The following is a 21690-nucleotide window of genomic DNA, read 5'->3' as shown; positions in this document are numbered from 1 at the left end:
TTACTTACGATTGCCTGATTAAGTAAGACTGTGTCAGTCTATAATACACATCTTCGTTTCACAGTAAATCCATGACATAAATTAAACAATGCACTAGAAAAACAGTTTTGTTCTTCTTAGTTTCACTTGATTGGCAACAAGGTCACACTAGTCTGCAACTGGTTTTGTATTCTCCTAAACCTTAGATGTAAACATTCTGTAGCAGTTTAGTAATACATACTTTTGTAACAAATATCATAGAAAAGAATATAAACATCGCATTCGTCAAACTACACATTGAAGTTCAAAAAATATCTTAACTATGGAATATTTTTTAAACACACTCTTCTTATAATAAAACTCTTTATTTATACAAATATTAACATTTCAAAATCTCCCCCATCATAATTTATTTTATAAATAAATATTATAAATACTATAAAAATCTGTTACGATGATAGTGAAAAGGTGCAGCAAGTATAGGGCAAACAGTTCCAATTTAAAAGTCCATTCTGTGCACAAATTGTCTTCAAACTGTAATTCCAGCTCGTGAGTGAAAAGGTACATCTTTTGCTTCATAGCACAGAGCGGTATTTGCATGCAAACATTATCCAAACAGCACATGCAGATTCAGGATAAGTGAACACTCGAACACGAACCGCAAGTCTCATCTGATCCCCTCGACAGCAGATAATCTCATCACAGAATGGAGACCTGGAAAGAGAAAATGTAAGTGTGTGCGACTCCAACAACAGGTCTGTATCAGGAGAAATTTTCACAGCTCAAACGCTATATCCGAGATACAAAATATTACTCCTAGAGCCAAATAATAGTTTGTGATGAATTGGCCCAAGTTAAAGATCTGGTAGCTCTGGCTCTTTCAAGCACAATTAAATTGCTGAGATTAACAATATGATGGAAAATACAAATGTTGCCTTCAATATTCTTAAATATTAAATATTTGCAAAAATTCAAATATAGTTTTCTGTTGTATAAGCTTTCTGGCAGTGTACATGTGTTGATTATAATGCATTCTACTTGGCCACTTATGATATTATCAGCAGTACATAATTTCAAACAGAAGGATGGTAAAGCCTCCTTAACACTGAGCATGTATTGAAAAAAATACTATACAATGTACAAAAAACGCAATAATAATCTAAAGAGCATTCCCATTTATATAGAAGAGTTCCAAATAATATACAGCCCTACTTAAAACCATGCTGAATACTGGCACCAAGGCCCACCAAGAAATGCTTTTTAGATATTGACACTTTGTTTTGGTTACCACTAGACTAAAGAAAGCTTGCCAGCCTTGATGACAAAAGTCTTGATACAGAACTTACCATAAGTGTGGTATTTTGTCACTAAACCTGAAAATGGGTCTTCTTTTCTAAAATACGATTTCAGAACACTAAAAACACTTGCAGTTTTTATGTCAAACTGAACCTCAACTTATATTGCAAACACCATAGATTTGATTTATTTGCATAGCATATTCTGCCATATATTTTGCTTTGCAGCCCCAACTGAGTCTTGCTGCTTTCTAGGGTCAAGAGTTCCACCGAAGACCAACGTATGATTTGATTTGTGAGGCTGCATCGTCACAAGTTTATGTCTGGTTCGGATACTTTTTCCAATAGAAACCAGTTACTGACATGTAATTATAGTTTGCCGCAAGAATCTCTTATAAATTCACATTCTTAGAACAATTCTGCCTTCTAATGGTCAACATAGGTGGAGAGCTCGTATCACGTAAACCCCAATCCCATAAATGTCTTGTGCGTGTTAATTATATTAGATTCTTTTTTTAATTGTATTTTTTCTTCCTTCCACAAACTCCTTCTATGGATCGGTGGAAAGGCTGCATGTGAATCTAGAATTTCAAACTACAAACTGATAATTACCAGTAACTAACATATATTTTGCGGCATAACATGTCTTCTAGATTCACATACTCTTTGCACAGATTATGTAGCAGTATTAACTCCCTTGGGAAGCTGGCTTACAAGAGGAAATGGGCGCACAGAGATATATTTTTTTTATTACTGCTTGGCCCACTGTGACCTCTTCATTACTATGCCTAAAATAGTAATGCCTTGTGAAGGTATGTGCTGAGGACCATGTGACTGCCCTGAAAATTTTGTGCACTGAATCCTTTCCATAAAGGTCACTGTTGCTCCTTTTTTCCTAGTTGAATTTGCCTTTGGTTTGTTGACTAAAAACTTGGACAATTAATCATACATTTCAATGGCTTGAATTGATCACCAACAGTATTTTTCATTACAAATGTACCCAAGGCATGCACAGAGTTTCCTACGAAAAACTGGTTTGTTTTCTAATGTCCTGAGTAGCTTCTATGTAGTACATAACAGCTCTTCTGGCATTTAATGAGTGTAAGGCTCTCTCAGCTGCACTGGACAGCCTTTGGAAAAAGTCTGGTAAGGTGATAGTTTGATTCATGTGAAAAAGTGATATGACCTTTGATAAGAATTTAGAGTGTGTCATCATAACCACTTTAAAGATATATATATATATGGTTCCTATCCCGTGAGTGCCTGTAACTCACCCTTCTTAATAATGCAATGGTCACCAAGAAGACCATGTTTAATGTAAGGTATCTGAGTGCAGCCTGGTGCATGGGCTCAAAGGGTGACTATCCCAGATAGACCCACATTGAGATTCCATTGTGGGGAAGGCACTGCCTACGCAGAAAAATGCCTTTCTGCCACTTCCATGAACAATTTGATTATCTGGATTGAGAAAATCTGCTTAGTATATAGTCTTCTCAAAGAAACTGCAATACCTGCATGATTGCACCCTTAGCAAAGCATTACATTTAGTCAGATATTTGGGGTATCTGACTAGGACCATGCCTTGGTAAAAAAATATCTTAAAGAGTTTGTTACTTTTAAACCATGCTAGATATCTCTTCCACTTGAAGGCATAGCACTTTCTAGTGGACGGTCTCCCTATACCTTGAATGATGCATAGTGTTGGTGGAACTCAGCTAGCTCAGTAACAATGGTTTCTCTAGAACTGGGTGAAAACCCTAAATTGTACCTGCTTAGGGTTCATTTGCAGAAAGGAATCTTGAAATATTGGTGCCCGACAGTTGCAGTAGGTGTGAAAACCATGTTTGGTGAGGCAGTTGGAGAGCTATCAGGATCACAGTCATATTGGACACACTGAATTTCTTCAGAGTTTTTTAAATACATGGTACTGGTAAAAAAGTATAAGTAACTAGCCTGTGCCAGTTTATTCACAGGACATTTCCCAGGGTCAGAGGGTGGAAGTATTTCTGGCATTCCCAAGTGTTGGAAGAGTTTGTTTGCTCAAGATTGCTATAGGTCCCAGTTGTGAGTGCAGGGTTTGTCTGCTTAGGTCATCGGCATATATGTTTTCCACACAGGGACATAATTTGTTATTAACAAAATGGTTCTTGCAATAGCCATTTCCAGATGATTTGTCCCAGCTGTGAGAGCATGTATGACACTCTACACCCCATCCCTTATTGTTGAGATAATACATTACTGTTGTGTTTTCTTTTAGTATTTGGATTTTCTTGTATTTCACTTGGCTCTGAAAAGCTTTTAGAGCTAGGAAGATTGTTTTCAGTTCCACGCAGCTGATGTGTCTGAATGTTGCACCTTATTTCCTTGCTGACCCTAGTTGTTACAACCACTAGATCTTCTAAACTTCCCTGGCTTAGCAGCACCAGACCAAACTGCCAAGCCAGCTGGAATACAAGGAACCAGAGACTAGGCCTCCTCTGTTAGTTCAAGAAGATCTGGATTGGCAGCTCGGACTGGACTGTTCCTGCTGGAGCCCGACCAAAACTAATCTGCAAATGACTCGATGTAATCTGAGGTGGCATGGTGGGCAAAAGAGAAAGGTTGGAACGCTGGCTGAGCGATGGCCAGAAGTTAGACGTATTACAAGCACTCCTCCTATCACCTTTTCTGTGTTCCTCGTCTTCGGACACCTCGAAGGGGTTCTGAGCTTGTGATATTATACGTTTAACTACTGTTTGTGTTCCAAGACCACACTTGAAATATCCTCAATGTTGATGTTCCATGGTGTAGCTTCCTTGGCTTCGTTGAAGAAACCCATTTCCCCCATCAAAAGAGCACCCCTTTTTCGCTTCCTTAGGGCAAACTACTCCACCATGTCACAGTCACCCAATGTGCTCAAAGAATTGTATCTCTATGCACTAGAGCAGTGGTTCTTAACCTGTGGTTCAGACTGCACAGCTTACTCAAGAGGTCAAACACTGCTTAGAAAATGAAATCATATCAACAGATTAATAAAGTACATATAGATGAAGAACTAAAATGTACAACTGAACATTTTTAAACGTTTTTTAAATGTGAAGGAATTTGAAATTGGAGGTTAAAATTGTTAGGATCCTCAGATTGATTTGAGGGAGCAGAGCAAATGCATCAAACAAAATACAGCATGGACAATTACTGACCTTAACTGAATTCTGAAAAGCCTCCAACCTTCTTATTAAGATTTTTTTTTTAAATATTTGTTAATTAAATAAATATTTCATAATTTGTGTTTTTGTTTGATGAATTCTTCTTTCTGTATTTTTATATTGAGGTTCATATCATTGAAAATGCTTAAGCGGTGGTACCTGGCTTCCTGTAATGACTCAGTGGAGGTCCGCAGAATCCAATATTGATTAAGTGGGGTACGTGGGCTTTAGTAAAGATTAAGTGGGGGGGTTCACAGAAGTCAAAACGTTTAGAATCACAGCACTAACGTTTTGGATTTAAACAGCAAGCATGGAAAACAGTCCTCCGACATATGGGTTCTTGAAGAGGCAGAACCTATAGACTGGATGCTTGTTGTGTAGTACTCGTGTGGCAGTTTGGGCAAAATTTAAAAAGTGTGCTCATGCTCCAAAATGGCCTCAAGGAACCCCAGGAATCCCACGTTGGCTAAATACCATTCTCCGACTACGTTGAATCCCCATCATGACAAACCCCTAAAAACCTCTCTCCAGCATCAATCTTGATCACTTATATTAAATGCTTTGTGTTGTTTCCAACAAAATAGTTGCGAGCCTACTAGATGCACCTCTGTACCTATGGCAGAAAAAATAATCTAAAACGGTGGACACGCACATGGGGATTGTGGGATAATGATCGACGTTATACAAGTGCTTCACTTACATTACCACCCACTCACTACGATAGGGTTACAACAGAAACACTTCTGGACCCAACCACTAGGAGGCAGGAGTTGTGCAAACCATGTGAATCTAGAACAGTCTTCATTATGCAAAACTGCACCTTAAACATTACTATGTCACTGACTGGATGGAAGTCAGTTCTCGCTAATGTGTTTTTTTAAATATATATATATCGGACTGTAACAGCCCACCAGGCCCAGCAGAGTTAGCAAACCGAATTCCATTGAGGAGGGTGGTGGTATGGTAGAAATAAGTACTGGAGCATGAAAGAAATTGGTTGCGCTTGTGGTGCTAATAAACAGGTTACTTACCTTTGTTAATCCTCTTTCTGGTAGATACAGCAGATTCCGCACCCTAAGAACGTCCCTACATCTCGGACTGGATCAAGAGAATTTTTTCAGCAATGCTTCGTCACACCGACAGGTGGTACCATGTGGCTCTGTGATGAATCCACACTGCCTCAGTTGTAAAGGAGCAGAACTACATGTAAGTGCCACCCCATTGCGCTGATGTCAGTTTCTTATCTTTCTCCTTCTGGGTCCTCTGATGTACAGCACTTAGAACAAATTGAAGGTGACTTTGTGGGAAAATTTAACTTGGAACCTTATGATGATATTCATGTGTTCCCCTATGGAACTAAGAGGTGTGAGGGCAGTGAGAAATCTGTGGTTAGATAGTCACTAGAAAGATCATTACCAAAAGTAAATAACCTGTTCTTCTGATGGATACTTCTAACCGCATATTACACACTTTAAGAATACATACCACAGTAGTACCTCCCAAAGGCAATGGGTCTTGGTAGTGTACTCGTTTCGTGAATGTGTATACTCATGCAGATACAGAACCATAGCCAGGAGTAGATGTTATGGAAGCCATGGCCCCAACAAATACCTACAGGACGGTCTCTGGTCTCAGTGCTTGACAGGGATTTGGTTCCCACACAACATATTTTGATAAAGGGCACAGTATGGTGGGATTGCAAAGAACACAGCACACTTTTTGGTACTTTTTTAAAGTGTTTTCGAAGCACTTTCATGCAGTACAGTTTCTGAAAACTAAATAGAACAAAAATACTATAATACATGGAGTTGTGTGTTCTTCTTCATTACACCTGTAGGGAGAAGTATGGAGAAAGCAGTGTTTCTAGGTCCATTTAGCTAAAAACAACGGATTAATGATTAAATGGGTTTTAAGATGGTTCTGAATATATCTTCTGTGAAATAGACCTAAATGGGACAGTCTGTAGAGGAGGTAGGCAAGGTAGGCCAAGATGCTGAGTAAGTATGGGCACAGCTCTGGGAGTGAATGTGGTGATAGTTCCACTTTCACTAGTTAAAAGCCACAGGAACTTTCCCAGGCAGCTGTCCTACCATCGTTTCAGAGTTGGACTCAATGCTTAAATTGGGCAGGTGGTTGTAGGTAGTGGGCAATCATCTTTAGAGATTCAGATCTATTTTTCATCTTCAGACTGGACCAAGACGAGCAGAGAGAGGCAGAAAAGGGAGAAATAATATAAAAATAAGAAAATAATGATCGAGGGGGGAGCAGGGAAGAAAAGTATTCTGCAAGCGTAGGACTAGACAGGAAGTGTAGAGTGGTGGAAGAAAGATGAATGAGGTTCAATGAAGACTAAGCAACCCTGCTATTCAGCAACTTCTAAATGCAGCAGGCCCAGACTGATTGAAGCCCCAATAAACTGCAACAGCAGAAAGCATGTGGCTTCACTATGCTGAAAGATAATGTTGTATTCTGTCAATCCACAAAGGAAAAGCAAAGACTGTGGTTATTTTTGACAGGGATGAGAAGGTTATTGGTGACAGGCGGCCTTATTATCTCAAGAATAAAGGTTAAGAATAATTGCTGATGATCAACATTTGCCAGCGTTATGCCCTCTTGGTGCTGAGTGCTGTGAAACACAGTTATTTAGTTGGGGATATAGACTTGTTGGTTCAATGCTCATAGTCTCCCAATGTGTCTCCCTGTGATGGTATCCATACATTAGTGCCTCTGTATCAATGACCTTTTATAAGTGCCTGTGTGTTACTGCAGCACCACATTCCAGAGCCCAGTGTGAGTGTTACAATGGCAATCTCCTGATGTCCACATCAGTTTCCAAATGTCAATAGTCTCATATCATTATTGGTGTTTCCATGCGTCCCTTTGACGTTTCAGTGCCCATATCTGTGTCTCAATGGCAATATCGCCATCAATATCTGTCCCATTTTTCTAGTGTCGCCATTCCAGTGTCAGTGTCTCCACGGAAGTTTAACTGTACCAATGGCAGTGTTTCACACTATCTGTGGCTGTGCCCCAGTGGCATTGATTGCCTGCCCAATATTAATGCTAGTGTTCTATTGTCAATATCGATATCCCTTTGTTCCAGTGCTGAGGCGTCCCTATTTCAGTGCACTAATGTCAGTGTCCCCTCAAGTTTCTCTGTGTTGATGTTAGTGCTATGATGCCAATGGCCAAGTGTCGGTGCCTCCATTCTTGTTGCTCATGTGCTTTTGCTTGACATTTCCTAGTGTTGATGTTAGTCTAAGTGTACTGTAGCATCCCTTTGTCAAGTCGGGCACCCTTGTTTCAGTCTCTCAGCATTAATGTTAGTTGACTTATCAGTGTTCCTGTGTCAGTGTCCCCATGCCAGTCATAACGGCTGTGTATGAGCCTGCGTCAGTGTCAATGTTTGTGACACGTCAACAATCAAGTGACATATTCATAGCTCAACATCCCCATGCCAGTGTAGGGGTACCTGTGTCAGTGTTCCAGTGTTTGTGTCCCAGTGGTAGTATCTCCATGTTAGTGACCTTGCTTCAATACCACAGTACTCATCATCCATGTGTACGCTAGTTATGTGTCGTCCCAGTCAGTGTCCCTGTGGCATTGCCAAACTTGCTTGCTGCATAACATTTAAAGACCAGTGCCTTCTTAACTGTTCATCAAAAAGCATGTTACTTCAAGGGTCATCTCCATCTGGTGCACAACTATTTGTCCTAGGAGCATTCTTATGAAAAAAGCAGAAACCTCTATTTGTCAGGACTCAAAACAAAGATATGCTTCACTCTTTATGGACTCTCTGGTGGACACAGCAGGGACTGAGTGCCAACAGTGTTTCAAAACATTGAAATAATTGTAGAAATGAAAAGATATCAAGCTGCGCCTCACTGGATGAACTGCAACAATGCAAGAGATGGAGCATATTGGCCAGAATGCACTGGGAGGGCTATGGAGTCGTGTTTCATGTGAAACCCACTGCTGAAGGCTATTGATGAGAGCCAGACCTGCCAGATACAAGTGAAGAAGCTGCTAGCACATCACTGATTGTCATGATCCATCCTTCTAGCTTCTAGATGTCGGGCCTATTGGGCTGGGGGAAGGTAGCCTGGGTGGTACTGGTGTCACTGTCACTTTTCCATTCATGAAATAAAAATGTGTAAATATCACTTACTTTGTTAGCTGTGCTGTTGAAGTGTTTCTTTGTATTCAAACTTAACAACTGCTTAGCCACAGCAGTCACTGAAGTCACAATGGCAAGCGCCTCAGTTTTGACCTGGTGTTCTAAGATGTGTTCCTGGAAAACTTCTCAAACTAAAAACGGCTAATCTTTATCTCAGATGCATTGCCATCAAATCTTTTGTTTGCATGCATATGATTCATAGTGCAAGGTATATGGCTCACAGTGTAAGGCAGATTTCTTGCTGCATTCAGCAAAGGGAATGAGTTGGCTAAGCCAAGTAAAGTCATATAGCACATGCTTCAAGCGCAGGCTGGACACTGAGTGGGTCTGGACACCATCAACAGACACGAGGCTAATCTAGTATAATTCCTCCTTAATTCAAAAAACAATCATACAAGTAAGCAGGTCATGGATATCTGTGAAAGTGGACAAGTGTCTGGTATCCACCAACATTTGGGAATAGGTGAAGGGAGAGGTTTTAAAGAAATTGTGAAAATGTATTTTTTCCGTTAACTCATCTTAAATTAAAGCTTTTTTCCAAGGTGCAGAAGGCAGAAATTAAGACATTTTGCCTCCAAAGAGAGACGGTAAACAAAATTTGAAGTGTAGGTCTTTCTGAAGATGAGAATTGAGAAGTATGCTAAATTCCCCACATCCAGCACCACAGAGATACACACATTAACCACATATATACCAATGCACATATATGCAAACATACACACAGACACACACGCACACACCCTTTATCACCTTGTTAGCCCTTTACGACTGACATACAATACACAGCTCTATCACTGACTAGTTCTGCCTAGTGCTGGCACCAGGCCATAAACTGCACTTCATGCAATTGGCATTACCGCCCTACTCACTGCAGTCACTGGACTGGCTCGTTTCCATCCACAACCCTTAACACGGCCCTCAGAAAAATATAGAAAGTTGTATTTTCACTGTGTTCACAAACCTCATACTCTAGCCCCATTAAACCCATACGTCGGCACACCTGTAGTGACATATGAGCATGTATCACTCTACTACCATAAACTGTTGGAATGGGTATTTGACTAACATTATTCTTCTAAGAGTGCAGGATTTATTGATAAAGAGAAAAAAAGCAATGACAGGTAGTTTATTCTCAGCAACCCTCTTAGGAACAAAACAAACAAAGAGGGACTAGAATAGATAAGAGGATAAACATTTTCTCTTAAGAACTGTATTTCCTCACTCACCCGCTTGTCCTCCCAAGACCTGCTCATGGCCACTTCTCACTTTAAATAGCTCTGAGGCCACAGTCATGTGATCGCAGGAGCCCCATATACCAGAATTGGAACCTGACCTCCAACTTGATTAATGGACAATGTCTTGGGCTGCTGTAGTCTCAAGAGATGCTGCACAGTGAAGAGAAGGTTTTTCCTTTTTTGCCTTTGGTGGTGGTCGGGGGAAGTGGGGGGAGGTGTGAAGTAGGCCTGAGAGAAGTCTGCTTCCGCATGTGACATCTTCAGCTCTGTCTAAATGTTTTATAACGTTGCTGGTTTTCCTATCCAAAGAAAGTATTTAAGTCTCAGACTATGGCTCCAGTAACGCTCCTTAAGGTTTTCACCACAGGCAGTTTCACGCTCCTAAATCCTCTTCAAAATCAAAAGGCATCTGTGCCAAAGCAGGGTCCCTGTTACATGATTTTCTTTGCCACAATCTCAACAGTCTATAAATGCTGCATAGCAAGCTTTGGTTCTGTATCCAGTCTCTGGCCTCTTGCAATTTGCGTGTATTTTATGAGGGTGCCTGTCTTCTCCAGCCTCCCCGGGGCGATGGTCCGCAGCAGATGTCGCAGTCTGACAAATGTCCAGAACTGGCACCCCCCTTGTCAATGTTGTTACAGCAGTGTTAGCCCTTCTGAAATGAGGCCACATGCCCTCCATGGGTTGCTTCATGGTCAGCGCATAGCAGGTTTGATGCTGAGGGCTAATTATCTTGACAAAGTCAATTTTTGCAATGCCTTTCTCTTTGACCCTGAGAATCCAACAGAGTTGGTCACTCATATGATGGTCTTTTGTACAATCAATGCATAAGCTTTATGCTCGTCTGAGGTTGAGCTAATGGGGTCTCCTCTTCCCCTTCCAGGGGCTGAGTGCACAACTTTGACAGAGTGATAGACTGGCCAACATGGAAATGTATTACAACTTAAAGTGAGATAGCCGTTTGAATTCTCAGCACTAGTTTGTCTGGAAAGAAGGCAGTATAGGGCAGTTGCAAAGAATGTGTCTGCAGGTCACTCATGCGGCAGAGTTGATGGCAAATAGGAAGACGGTTTTGAGTGGCAGCGCTCTCAGTCAGCAGCTATGCTTTGGCTCAAAATGTGAGCACAACTGACAATGTCAACACTAAGTTAAAGTCTCATTGTGGCATGACAAATGGCTTAGAGGGAAACGTGAGTCACATAAAACGCATTACAAGATGTGATTTAAATATTGAGGGTTGATCAGGTAAACACAAAAAAGCCCCAAACATAACCCTAAACAGTGCCCAATGCAAGTCCTTCCTGAGTGAACGGTAAACCAAACAATAAGACAACTGAATGTTTGGGATGCAGCGGGTCGGAATGATGAACACCACAACAGGCAACAAACTTCTCCCAGCGAAGACTGACTTTGTTGAAGCACGTTGGCTTGCAAGGACAACTTCAACTACTGCGGCTGGCAGATCAAATGCATTCAACTGCTGCCACTGAATCTCCATGCATGGAAGAATAAGCTTGGGAGATTTGGGGTGCAGTCACACCTCCCCCTTGCTGGAGGTCTACCCTAAGTAGTAGCAGACTAGAGGGCTAATGCACAGGCTCAGGAGGTCGGAGTACCACACTCTACTTGCCCAGTTCAGGGCAATTAGGATGACTTGGGCTGGTCTGTGCTGACTTTCCTCAAAACACAAGGCAGGAGAGACGAAGGCAGGCACACGTAAAGGAAAGACTGTGCCTGATTCACCAACTGCACTACTACAAAACATACTACAAAGTGTACGTTTTGTCTATACTTATATATGCGGAGTTCTCCAAACCGACTGTTGTAAATGTGGGAGGGAAACAGGGGAGTGGGTGAGAGAAGAAACAGACAGTAGTAAACGGATGGGATTCGAGGAGTAAAAAGGGGTATTGGAGGTGTGGGGGTCAGAGAGGCACATCATCCACTCACACAAGAAAAAGTAAATTGCTTTACTCTGGGGATGGAGACATTTGACTGACGCTTTTGTAGTAAGTTGACACTCAGTTTGTGAGAATGTAAACTTACTCAGAAGTGTAACTTACCTTTGTGAATCAGGCCCTCCACATCCTATCGTAGTCGGAATTGTTCTCCCGTAACTTAACCATAGAAGACTCCAGTGTGCAGTAATTATGACACTGCATATTTTCATTAGTGGCAAACAGGTCTAACTAGGGCATCCCCCTGCTCACAGTTGTCCCTTGCCACCTTGGGTTGGACATGTCACTTGTGAACTGTCAACCAACTCAAGCTCAGCTAGTCTGTTCTGGCTTTCAGAGACCCTGCTGGATGGTTGGCTCCCACAAAGGTGCTCTGCTGGTCCAGCCACCTTAAGAAATATAAAGCCTCCTGGCACATGGTCCATAAGCCCAACCTGCTCTACTTGTTGCAGTTCCACATGATGGTCACATTGTTTGTGAGGACATGCAGCACCTTGATGGTTGGCAGGAAGGCGTTTAGGTCCAGAGAGCTTGCAGATAGCTCCAAAAAGGTGATTTAGAGCTGCCTCTCTGCCAGAGACAAGGCATCTGATCTCTACAGTCCCCAGAGTAACCCCTCCCCCAGTCCAGAAGTGAAGCATTTCTCACAACCATGAGATCTGGTTTGGGAGGAGATTGAGTGACCTGCTGCAGGTCAGGTTAGCACTAATCTGCTACCACACAAGATCCTGAGCTGTCTCCAGAGAGAGCTGGATGAAGTAGAAAAGGCAGCCCTGACTCTTGACTCATTAAAACCGGAGGAACCACTGCAGGGCCCACATATGCCATCTGGCATTCAGGATGAGGAGAATGCACAAGGTTATGAATCAAAGAAGCCTCATAACCATCCTCATCAACACCCGGGATTGAGTCTGAGACATCTAGATCATATTCTGAATATCACAGACTGATTGTGGCAGTGGAAAGGTCTTAAAAGCAACTGTATCAAGGTCAGCCCCGATTTTAAAAATCCTCTGGATTGGCACAGGTGGATCTTTGGCTCACTGAAACAGAACTCCTAGGATATCCTCCAGAGGTAGTCCATGACTGACTGCAGAGAGCCTGCCTTGAGTTGCCAGTTATTAAGATACAGGTGTTTAGGTGTTTAGTGACCATCGCCATGACTTCGTGAACACATAAGGAACAAAGTTAAGGCTGAAGGAGAGCACAGTAGATTTGTGGTGTTCCAACCTCACAGTGAACTGCGGGGAATAGCTATAGGACTGCAAGATGTATATATAAAAATATGCATCCTGCATGTCCAGGGACACTATCCAGTCACCTGAGTCCAAAGCAGAAAGAATCTTAAGAAAGGGTGAGCATCATTAATTTTTCTTTCATCAGAAAGGAATTCAGTGGGTTGAGGTCAAGGAAATAATTGCTTGTTGGGACATTAGTGTAGCCATGCTTGTGCTGTGGCTCCCCTGTCTTTAAATCACTTCAGAGCTAAATCAGCCTTTTTCTCCAAACAACCTAGGACTGTCCGTAAGGGACATCCGGACATCCTCTTATAACCTGGTTTAGCACACCCAGACAGGCTTTCTATGCACTATACTGGTGCTAATAGCTTTGCTTACATAGTATGTCAAAACCAACATGCAGGGTATACCTTGCCGTGCCCTGACCATCATTTATTGTTTGTGCTAGTGAGGTTTAGAATTCCCGGGAAAGCTGGCAAAATCTCCCTGGCCATGTCCGATAAAGCATGGGTGTTCCTGTCCATAAGGAATATAGCATTCAAGGATCTTAAGGATAAAAAAAGCCTTTTTCCAAAGAGAATAGGAATGGCTGTAAGCTGGCTTATACCACCAGGCACTGGCCCACAGGAATGGAGGGCCTGAACACAGCTTGGACCAAGTAAATAGTAGGGTGTCTGCAATAGCTCCTTGAATGGCAAAGGTAGTTCAGAAGGAGTTGGACCTGGCTGAAAGAACTTACTTTCAATATTAGGCAACCGTAAATAAAGTGCTGTTCTTCGCACAACTACTCCAAAAGAAGCACTTTCTTCTGTTGGTGGCCCAGGTGGGAAGTCTAGCTTAGTCTCTGTGGATGTATGCAGCCCAATGACATTTTGTAAATCCAGGTATAGCTCATCACTAGTATAGTGGGGGAGAAGCAGGTTGCCCTCCTTATCATAGTCAACGTCATGAGCACAATTCTGCATAACCCGCACCATGTCAAGAGTCTGTTTTGAGGTAGAGGATTAGAGTCTAGTTGCACTTTTGTAATTTCATAGCGAGATACAGACCTAGATCAAACCGATGGCGGTCTGAGGTCGGAGACCAGCGTTTGAAACCAGATTCTGGGATGATGCTGGTAAATTCGGCACTAGCGTAGAAAGACCCAGCATGGACCCTCGGCTAAAGGTGGAAGTCTAAACCAGCATTAGAATGATCCTTGAAATGAATGCCATGGGGGATGAGTCCGTGTTGAAGGAGGGCCTGCCGGCGTAAGCCCCACTGGAGCCCCTCACAGTTCTGTGGAGGCCACAGGAATACACAAGGGTGCTAGAAGCATCTGATAGAGCTGCAGCATGACCTCCTTTCAGACCACAATCTGATACGATGCAAGAGATGGAGCATATTGGCCAGAATGCACTGGGAGGGCTATGGAGGCGTGTTTCATGTGAAACCCACTGCTGAAGGCTATTGATGAGAGCAAGACCTGCCAGATACAAATGAAGAAGCTGCTAGCACATCACTGTGTCATGATCCATCAGTCTAGCTTCAAGATGTCGGGCCTATTGGGGCGGGGGAAGGTAGCCTGGGTGGTACTGGTGTCACTGTCACTTTTCCATTCATGAAATAAAAATGTGTAAATATCACTTACTGTGCTAGCTATGCTGTTGAGGTGTTTCTTTTTATTCAAACTTTACAACTACATAGCCATAGCAGTCACTGTCTGACCACAATCTGATGCGGGTCAACAACGGCCCAAGGAATTTTGGACATGCCAGAACGAACTGCAGGACAGTAGTTAGAGAGAGTTAGAAGAGCGTCAATCAAAGGGATCTTACCCAAGCACCAGAGCATTTCTTATGTGTGTTCATGACCGACATCTACTACCTGCAGTCACAGTACAATTTAAATCCTATTGTTTTAGATGTGGACATCCCTGGAATACCGTCACAAAATCCTTTACATATCTATGATCAGCAAATAATATAATCTATCTATAATGGACTATGAGTAAGCATTTGGCTTATTTACTAATAAGAAATGTGCAAAGTCCTTGGAAAGAAGGCTGCGGGTAATTTAATTAAAGGAAATCTAAGCTTGCAGTAGAAACAACCGGCTGTTTAGAATACTCTAATATAGAAATGTATTGTAGCGTCCAGCCCCCTCCTTCCTCCATGTGCCTGGCATCTGTGTCCTGCGCAAAATATGCTAAAATGTGAAGCCTGGTGACTTTTGCAGCCAAACTACCTTCATGCCCCACCCCTGATCAAACCTACTGTAATTTCAGAGGTATTTTTGTTCAGTCTCCCAAGCTTTTTAGTATTTTTGAACTGCTACTAGTTTCTTTTTTGTGTTTCACACGTTTTGAGAGCCGTTTCACTTTTGTTTTAATGTTTTTGCCTTTGATTTTAAATAGGTGAATGTTCTGTACACAAATGCCTTGTACACGTCCTGGTGCACTTTGTGTTTTAACTGGTTTCTCCTTCCTAGTATGATCCTTGGGGAAACACTGAGATTTTCCCGAGAGCCTGTAGCCCTTGCTCACTGGGCCTTTGCCACATGTGTTTGTGTTTAAGTCCACCCTTTGAGCCTTCTACTAGACATTGCTTTATCTGCCCTTTGGTCCTGTATCTAGTGGTCTTTTGATCAAGACCTCTTTTTAAGGAGATTTTTTCAGTGGGAGCCTTCCTTCTGCAGCTTTACTGGGTGGGGCGCCTTCCTCAGTCGGCCAGCCTAGCCCACTGTGACCTCTTAAATCAGGCATCTTAGGAGTACCTGATTTTCCCTCCAGGACCTTCTTCTGTGCTGTAAGGCCTTAGATTGTTTTCCGAACCACTCGTTAGAGGAGATCTGTCCCCCTGGAGCCATCCAGGGCACAGTGGCCGCCGACGCAATTTAAAAGTAGTGGGTCAGGTGGATAGATACACAGGAGTGGGGGACCTGGGGGTTTTAATAATAAAATAAAAAAATCCTGGTTCTGCCGGCCGCCTCGTGGTCCTATTCCTGGTCCCAGCAGCTCCATATGCTCCCTGTGCAATCCCCATGCTTTTCTCATGCTATTATCAAACAAGAGAGCAGCGTGGGGATTGGACTAAGTGGGCTGGTTTACCGCTCGCTCAGCCACTGGGAGTCTGTCAAATACAGCTGGGTTGATGAAATCTAAATGCGCATGTCTGTTGGCTGACTTAAGACGGGCGGCCAAACTGACATGCGCACTTAAGTGCACTCCACTCCTTCTCCACCCCTCCCACGGCTCAGCCTGGCCCATGGCCCCTCCTTGCACATGCTAGCTCCGCCCGCAGCTGAAAAATAAAAACGTAATAAAACTTTGTTTTATTTTTCAGTTGCTGGCTCTGAGCCAATGGGACGATACTCCTCCGCCCTTGTGGAGGAGGCGCGGCTGCCAGGGCAGCGTGCACTGCTCATTCACCTTATTTTAACCTTGGGGGGGCCACCTACCCCTGTAGCTTTTGGATCTTGTGGTGCCATGAGGTAGTTACACCAAAGTTCCTTTCCTAATGGTGTGTCTATGTTTTCCGCTTCAGCAGGATCCTCAAGGTCCGATTGGCTCTTGGGGCAATATTACTCTTCCTGCATGTGCCATCAGTGACTTGCGCCACCGTACTCGGTGACCATCAACCATCTGTGGAGTTTCTTGGGCCCCGTACATCTCAACAAGTAGTTTCATGTGCAGTGGGGCATTAGCCCCAAAACAGCAAGCTTATTGGGAGATGGAAAGTGGGCTCTTCTGTATTGGGCAAAAATAAACGGCCTCCTTGATTGAACAGAGTCTGGAGAAGGAAGGATTGAGCATTACAATACAAGAGTCACTACAATAAACAACACCTACATACTCACCTGATTCTAGTGTTATTTAATGTGTGTTGTGTATGTATGTTAGTACCGCGAGGTAAAACTACATAGATTTTATTTAAAAAATATTTGCCATCTACCTTAATCACAACTTAGGAGATATGCATTTATCTTCTACATTAATGTCTTCAGGTTCTTTGTCACATATTTTCCACCCATTTACTTATAATGTACAAACTATTGCCTTAACACGCTCATTGAAGCGTTGACGTTTCTCATTGCAGTGTTGACATGTCACAGTCTATTTCAAGCGCTAATTGCCAATTTACTTTTTATAGATTTAAAACTCCCAACTTTCCCTCCCTCCTTCACCCAGGGTGTATCCTGCGCCTAGCACCAGTGGTAAGCTACCACTATTGCTGTATTTAGGGTACACACAGCACTTTAAGAGTTGCAGTTTGGTACTTATTTTATCTGATCAATTGCAGATTTACAGCATAATAAAATACAAACCAAAATGAAGGTTTGACAAGTATGGCAAATATTAATGTTATGTAAATATGGACCAGGTAACGTGTTTTATGACACCATCGATAACCAGAAAACTGTTAAGGCTAAAGGAGCAATTAATTAGTTGTAATTGAGTAATACAGATTACCTCAGACAGGTTGCAAATGCTCTCCTTGCATTTTTATGTAGAAAGTGGATGGGGAATCCTTTAAAAGTGTGGCCATCAGGCACTGCTCTTCTGATGGCATCTTGAAACTCCTCGTTCCCCGCAGAAATGCCAGTAGTGCGTTCAATCTCATAGGCTGCCAAGGCTGGTGATAAGAGATAGGACAACTGGTCTTCCCAGACTGTAGCAAGCCCAAGGTCCTGTAGTTTAAACCAAACAGAAATTACTTCGAAATACAGATGGTTGCATTTGGTTTGACTGTATCCCATGATGGTCACACACATTGTATTTTTAAAGCTGTGTTTTAAAATTCTTGTTTGAGTGCAAAGGATGAATCTACAATGGACAGCATGAAGGCATACATCGTGATAGTGGATTCAAACTTGGTTCTTACTTATGTTTCCGCTGTTTACAAAAAGTATGAGAGAGTTAAAGATAGCACTGTACTTTGACATTTAAATAAAAGTCCCTAAATTGGATTATCCCGTCATTCTGACTGCTAGCTTGAATACATCTAAATGCCATTTTATCTTTTCTGACTAGTGTGCATTTATGAGGATCCCGTCAAGATGGTTTTAAACTTTTTACCCTGATGGACAGCTTTTTGATACTTAAAATGAGAAAGGGGGTTGAAAATGTGACCACAAACAAAGAAGTATGACATAATGGCACATTTATTTTCACATCACCAATCTGTCAGTCTAGCCCAGCTCTTCTCGTATCTCTCTTACAGCTGAGTACAACATTCTAGGCAGTTACCGGGGGAGAAGTGTGAAGGGGCTAGATAAGAGGCGATTCAGTGAAGGGACATCCAACTTAAGAAGATGAATACCAGTAAATGGTATTAACAAGAAGAAATAACCATGCACTTTGCAACGAGCATGCCAGTAGTTCCCGAGCTTTCGGAGTCAAAAAAACGATCACTTGGAAGTCAGCCTAGAGTACCAGTGGTAGAGGTGAATTCACTGATGCACTCATCATTTTTTGCTTTTCTCAGTGAGACACCCTAAATGCAAAGGCTAAGCCTAGACATGTATCAGTAGCTCATAAACCCTGCCAGGTACCACTGTATCAGGCGTTAGACTAATGCATTTCAGAGTTGGTCCGCATCACTGCACTGAAATGCACAATCAAACATTATAGCGCCTTTCACAGCTGTCAAGCCGGAGCGCCTATAATGCACGATCCACCATTAGTCTGAAAGCTGTGGCAGCACGATGGGCGATGCTCCCTTTCAGGCTTAGGGGCTGGCTAAATCTGCTCATGCTATCTGTGCAACAATGTAACAGACAACCCAGACACCATGGCGGCGTGATAACTAGTGTGAAAGTCACTGTCAGAACGCACAATGACTACTGTGGAGACAGTGAGTGTCCGTTGGTGCGAGCGGAGGGGGCGGCATTTCAAATCATGCTCTCTTAGGTACTGGCAGCGCAGCTGAGTGAGTCTGCAGCAGGCCTCTGAGGTTTACCCGGCCCCACCTGTGCAGACAGTGGCAGAGTTGCAGCGTTGTGTGAACCTGCTGCCGGCCCGGTGCCCTGCTAGTAGAGCAGGCTGTTTGTCGCTTTAATTTGGTCTGCCATGTGCACTGTTGTGCAGTGTGTATCGCAGTGATGATCCCGCGGGCGACTGCAGCCAGGAAAGGGGAGGGGGGGCTGCTGTTTGCACCAAGCTGTGTGTCAGTCCATCACGCCGGAGGGGGCCCACTTGTTGCCTCAAAGCTTGTCACCTCTATCGGATTCTAAGTAAGTGCAACAATACGTCTATCCTTAATTATGACTAGCTTTGCTGAATTTGTTCTTTTGTTTGCTGCAGTGGAGTACAGTGTGAAGGAGTGCACTGCCTGACTGCAGTGACAGACTCACTCAAACGGGTGTAATTTCTGGTATTTACATTTCCCTCGTCTTCATTTTCCTTCTGAGAAAGTGTCACTCATAGTTGTTGAAATGTCATTCATAATTACACTGAAATTATGAAAATGTCATACATAGCAATCTGAAACCTTAGCAGCTATGGCTCATTGTGTCGACACAAATCACTGATAGGGCCCAACAAGGCTGAATGAAAGTAGTCCTGAGCTAGAAATATATTAACCCCTAAAAAAAGGGTATTAAACAAAACCTAGTACAAAACCTTTAAAAAACATATATATATAAAAAAAAAAATGGAGCAATCGAGAGGCTGAGAAGATGCAATTCATGTGGTCTACACCACTTGATACAATGCCAGCCCTAACACAGAGAAACCTTAACTGTACACAGTTCCATCCATTAATAAATGCATATAAATATAACTCTCTGTACTCCGACATATACAGCTGTTCTAACAGGCCAATCATCAAGCAAAGCAACCTGGTTCTGGTGTACGGGGATCATAGATCTGGGTTGGAGAGAGAAGGCAAAGACTTCTACTCTGCCTTGGAGCACCCAGCCAGAGTGCTCCAGCCAATCCGAACGCTGCTTTCTTGCTGCCAGCAGCATGAAAGCAGCGTTCAGATTGGCTGCAGGCTTGGGCCTGTCAAGGAAAAAGGGAAAAAAAAACACAATTCCGGATTCAACCACTAGATGGCGAAATAATGCACAGTATGTGAATCCAGAAAAAAGGATTCATGCTGCAAAACCGGGGCGTTTTAATTTCCATCTACATAGGTTATGCGTTGAAATTGCGTGTGCTCGAGTGCAAAGACAGCGCAAATTTGTTATTGGACATGAAAAACGGCCGAAATAATTCTTAGGCCAGACCTTCTTATGTTGGGGCATGCTGAGGTATTTTCTCGAGTCCGAGAAGGCTTTGAGCGCATGCACCAAAACCTCAATAAAATCTTGATACTTTGAACTGTAGCACAAACCACAGTAGTGCAAAGACGTGTATTCAGGGTCTGAAGTGTGGCAAAGAGAATAGAGGCCTGACTTGAGAGTAATTGAACTGTATCAAGTTGATGACTTGAGATTGAGCATTGCACGTTTGACTTCCAGGCCATGTTTGCAAGCCCCCTTGAAAAACTGTTCCCACTGATGTAAATTACCACTGATCATGGAGCCTTTGTTCCATGGTCGTCAAGTCAGCAACTGAAATGCAGTATCCAACGAGTGACCCCTAAAAATCATTTCCTTACATAAGCGAGCTGATTTCCAGACACTATTTGTTTTCGAATGCATCTTGTTCTACATTTTTAATTTGTATTTATGCTTATAAAAGAACGCATACAAAAATCGCACTGTATTATATCCACATTTCTTTAGAGGTACATTTCAGTCCAGCCACACAGGCCAAATGTCCAAACCATTTTAGAGCCCATATTTCCATCTCTGCATACAGGGAGTGCAGAATGATTAGGCAAATGAGTATTTTGACCACATCATCCTCTTTATGCATGTTGTCTTACTCCAAGCTGTATAGGCTCGAAAGCCTACTACCAATTAAGCATATTAGGTGATGTGCATCTCTGTGATGAGAAGGGGTGTGGTCTAATGACATCAACACCCTATATCAGGTGTGCATAATTATTAGGCAACTTCCTTTCCTTTGGCAAAATGGGTCAAAAGAAGGACTTGACAGGCTCAGAAAAGTCAAAAATAGTGAGATATCTTGCAGAGGGATGCCGCACTCTTAAAATTGCAAAGCTTCTGAAGCTTGATCATCGAACAATCAAGCGTTTCATTCAAAATAGTCAACAGGGTCGCAAGAAGCGTGTGGAAAAACCAAGGCGCAAACTAACTGCCCATGAACTGAGAAAAGTCAAGCGTGCAGCTGCCACGATGCCACTTGCCACCAGTTTGGCCATATTTCAGAGCTGCAACATCACTGGAGTGCCCAAAAGCAGAAGGTGTGCAATACTCAGAGACATGGCCACGGTAAGAAAGGCTGAAAGACGACCACCACTGAACAAGACACACAAGCTGAAACGTCAAGACTGGGCCAAGAAATATCTCAAGACTGATTTTTATAAGGTTTTATGGACTGATGAAATGAGAGTGAGTCTTGATGGGCCAGATGGATGGGCCCGTGGCTGGATTGGTAAAGGGCAGAGAGCTCCAGTCCGACTCAGACGCCAGCAAGGTGGAGGTGGAGTACTGGTTTGGGCTGGTATCATCAAAGATGAGCTTGTGGGGCCTTTTCGGGTTGAGGATGGAGTCAAGCTCAACTCCCAGTCCT

At 42.8% G+C, this 21690-nt stretch overlaps 1 protein-coding gene across 2 annotated transcripts in view; it reads right to left on the bottom strand.

Annotated features, from left to right (window-relative positions):
- Positions 1–330: 330 nt before the first annotated feature.
- CEP76 (centrosomal protein 76) overlaps positions 331–21690 on the bottom strand; it is a 197966-nt gene continuing 176606 nt past the window's right edge. Inside the window, exons 11-12 of one of the 2 annotated variants that reach the window (XM_069219933.1) lie at positions 17518–17735; positions 331–693 (exon numbers count right to left, since the gene is read on the bottom strand). In XM_069219933.1, coding sequence (XP_069076034.1) covers positions 555–693; positions 17518–17735 — 357 coding nt within the window. In that variant the 3' untranslated portion in view covers positions 331–554. The remainder of the gene's footprint in view (positions 694–17517; positions 17736–21690) is intronic. The other variant, XM_069219935.1, reaches the window with a different exon arrangement.

Source organism: Pleurodeles waltl, chromosome 2_2 (genome assembly GCF_031143425.1).
Source record: "Pleurodeles waltl isolate 20211129_DDA chromosome 2_2, aPleWal1.hap1.20221129, whole genome shotgun sequence".
NCBI classification, from domain to species: domain Eukaryota; kingdom Metazoa; phylum Chordata; class Amphibia; order Caudata; family Salamandridae; genus Pleurodeles; species Pleurodeles waltl.
Note: the sequence above shows the minus strand (reverse complement) of the source record. Positions and strands in the feature narration are given on the sequence as shown.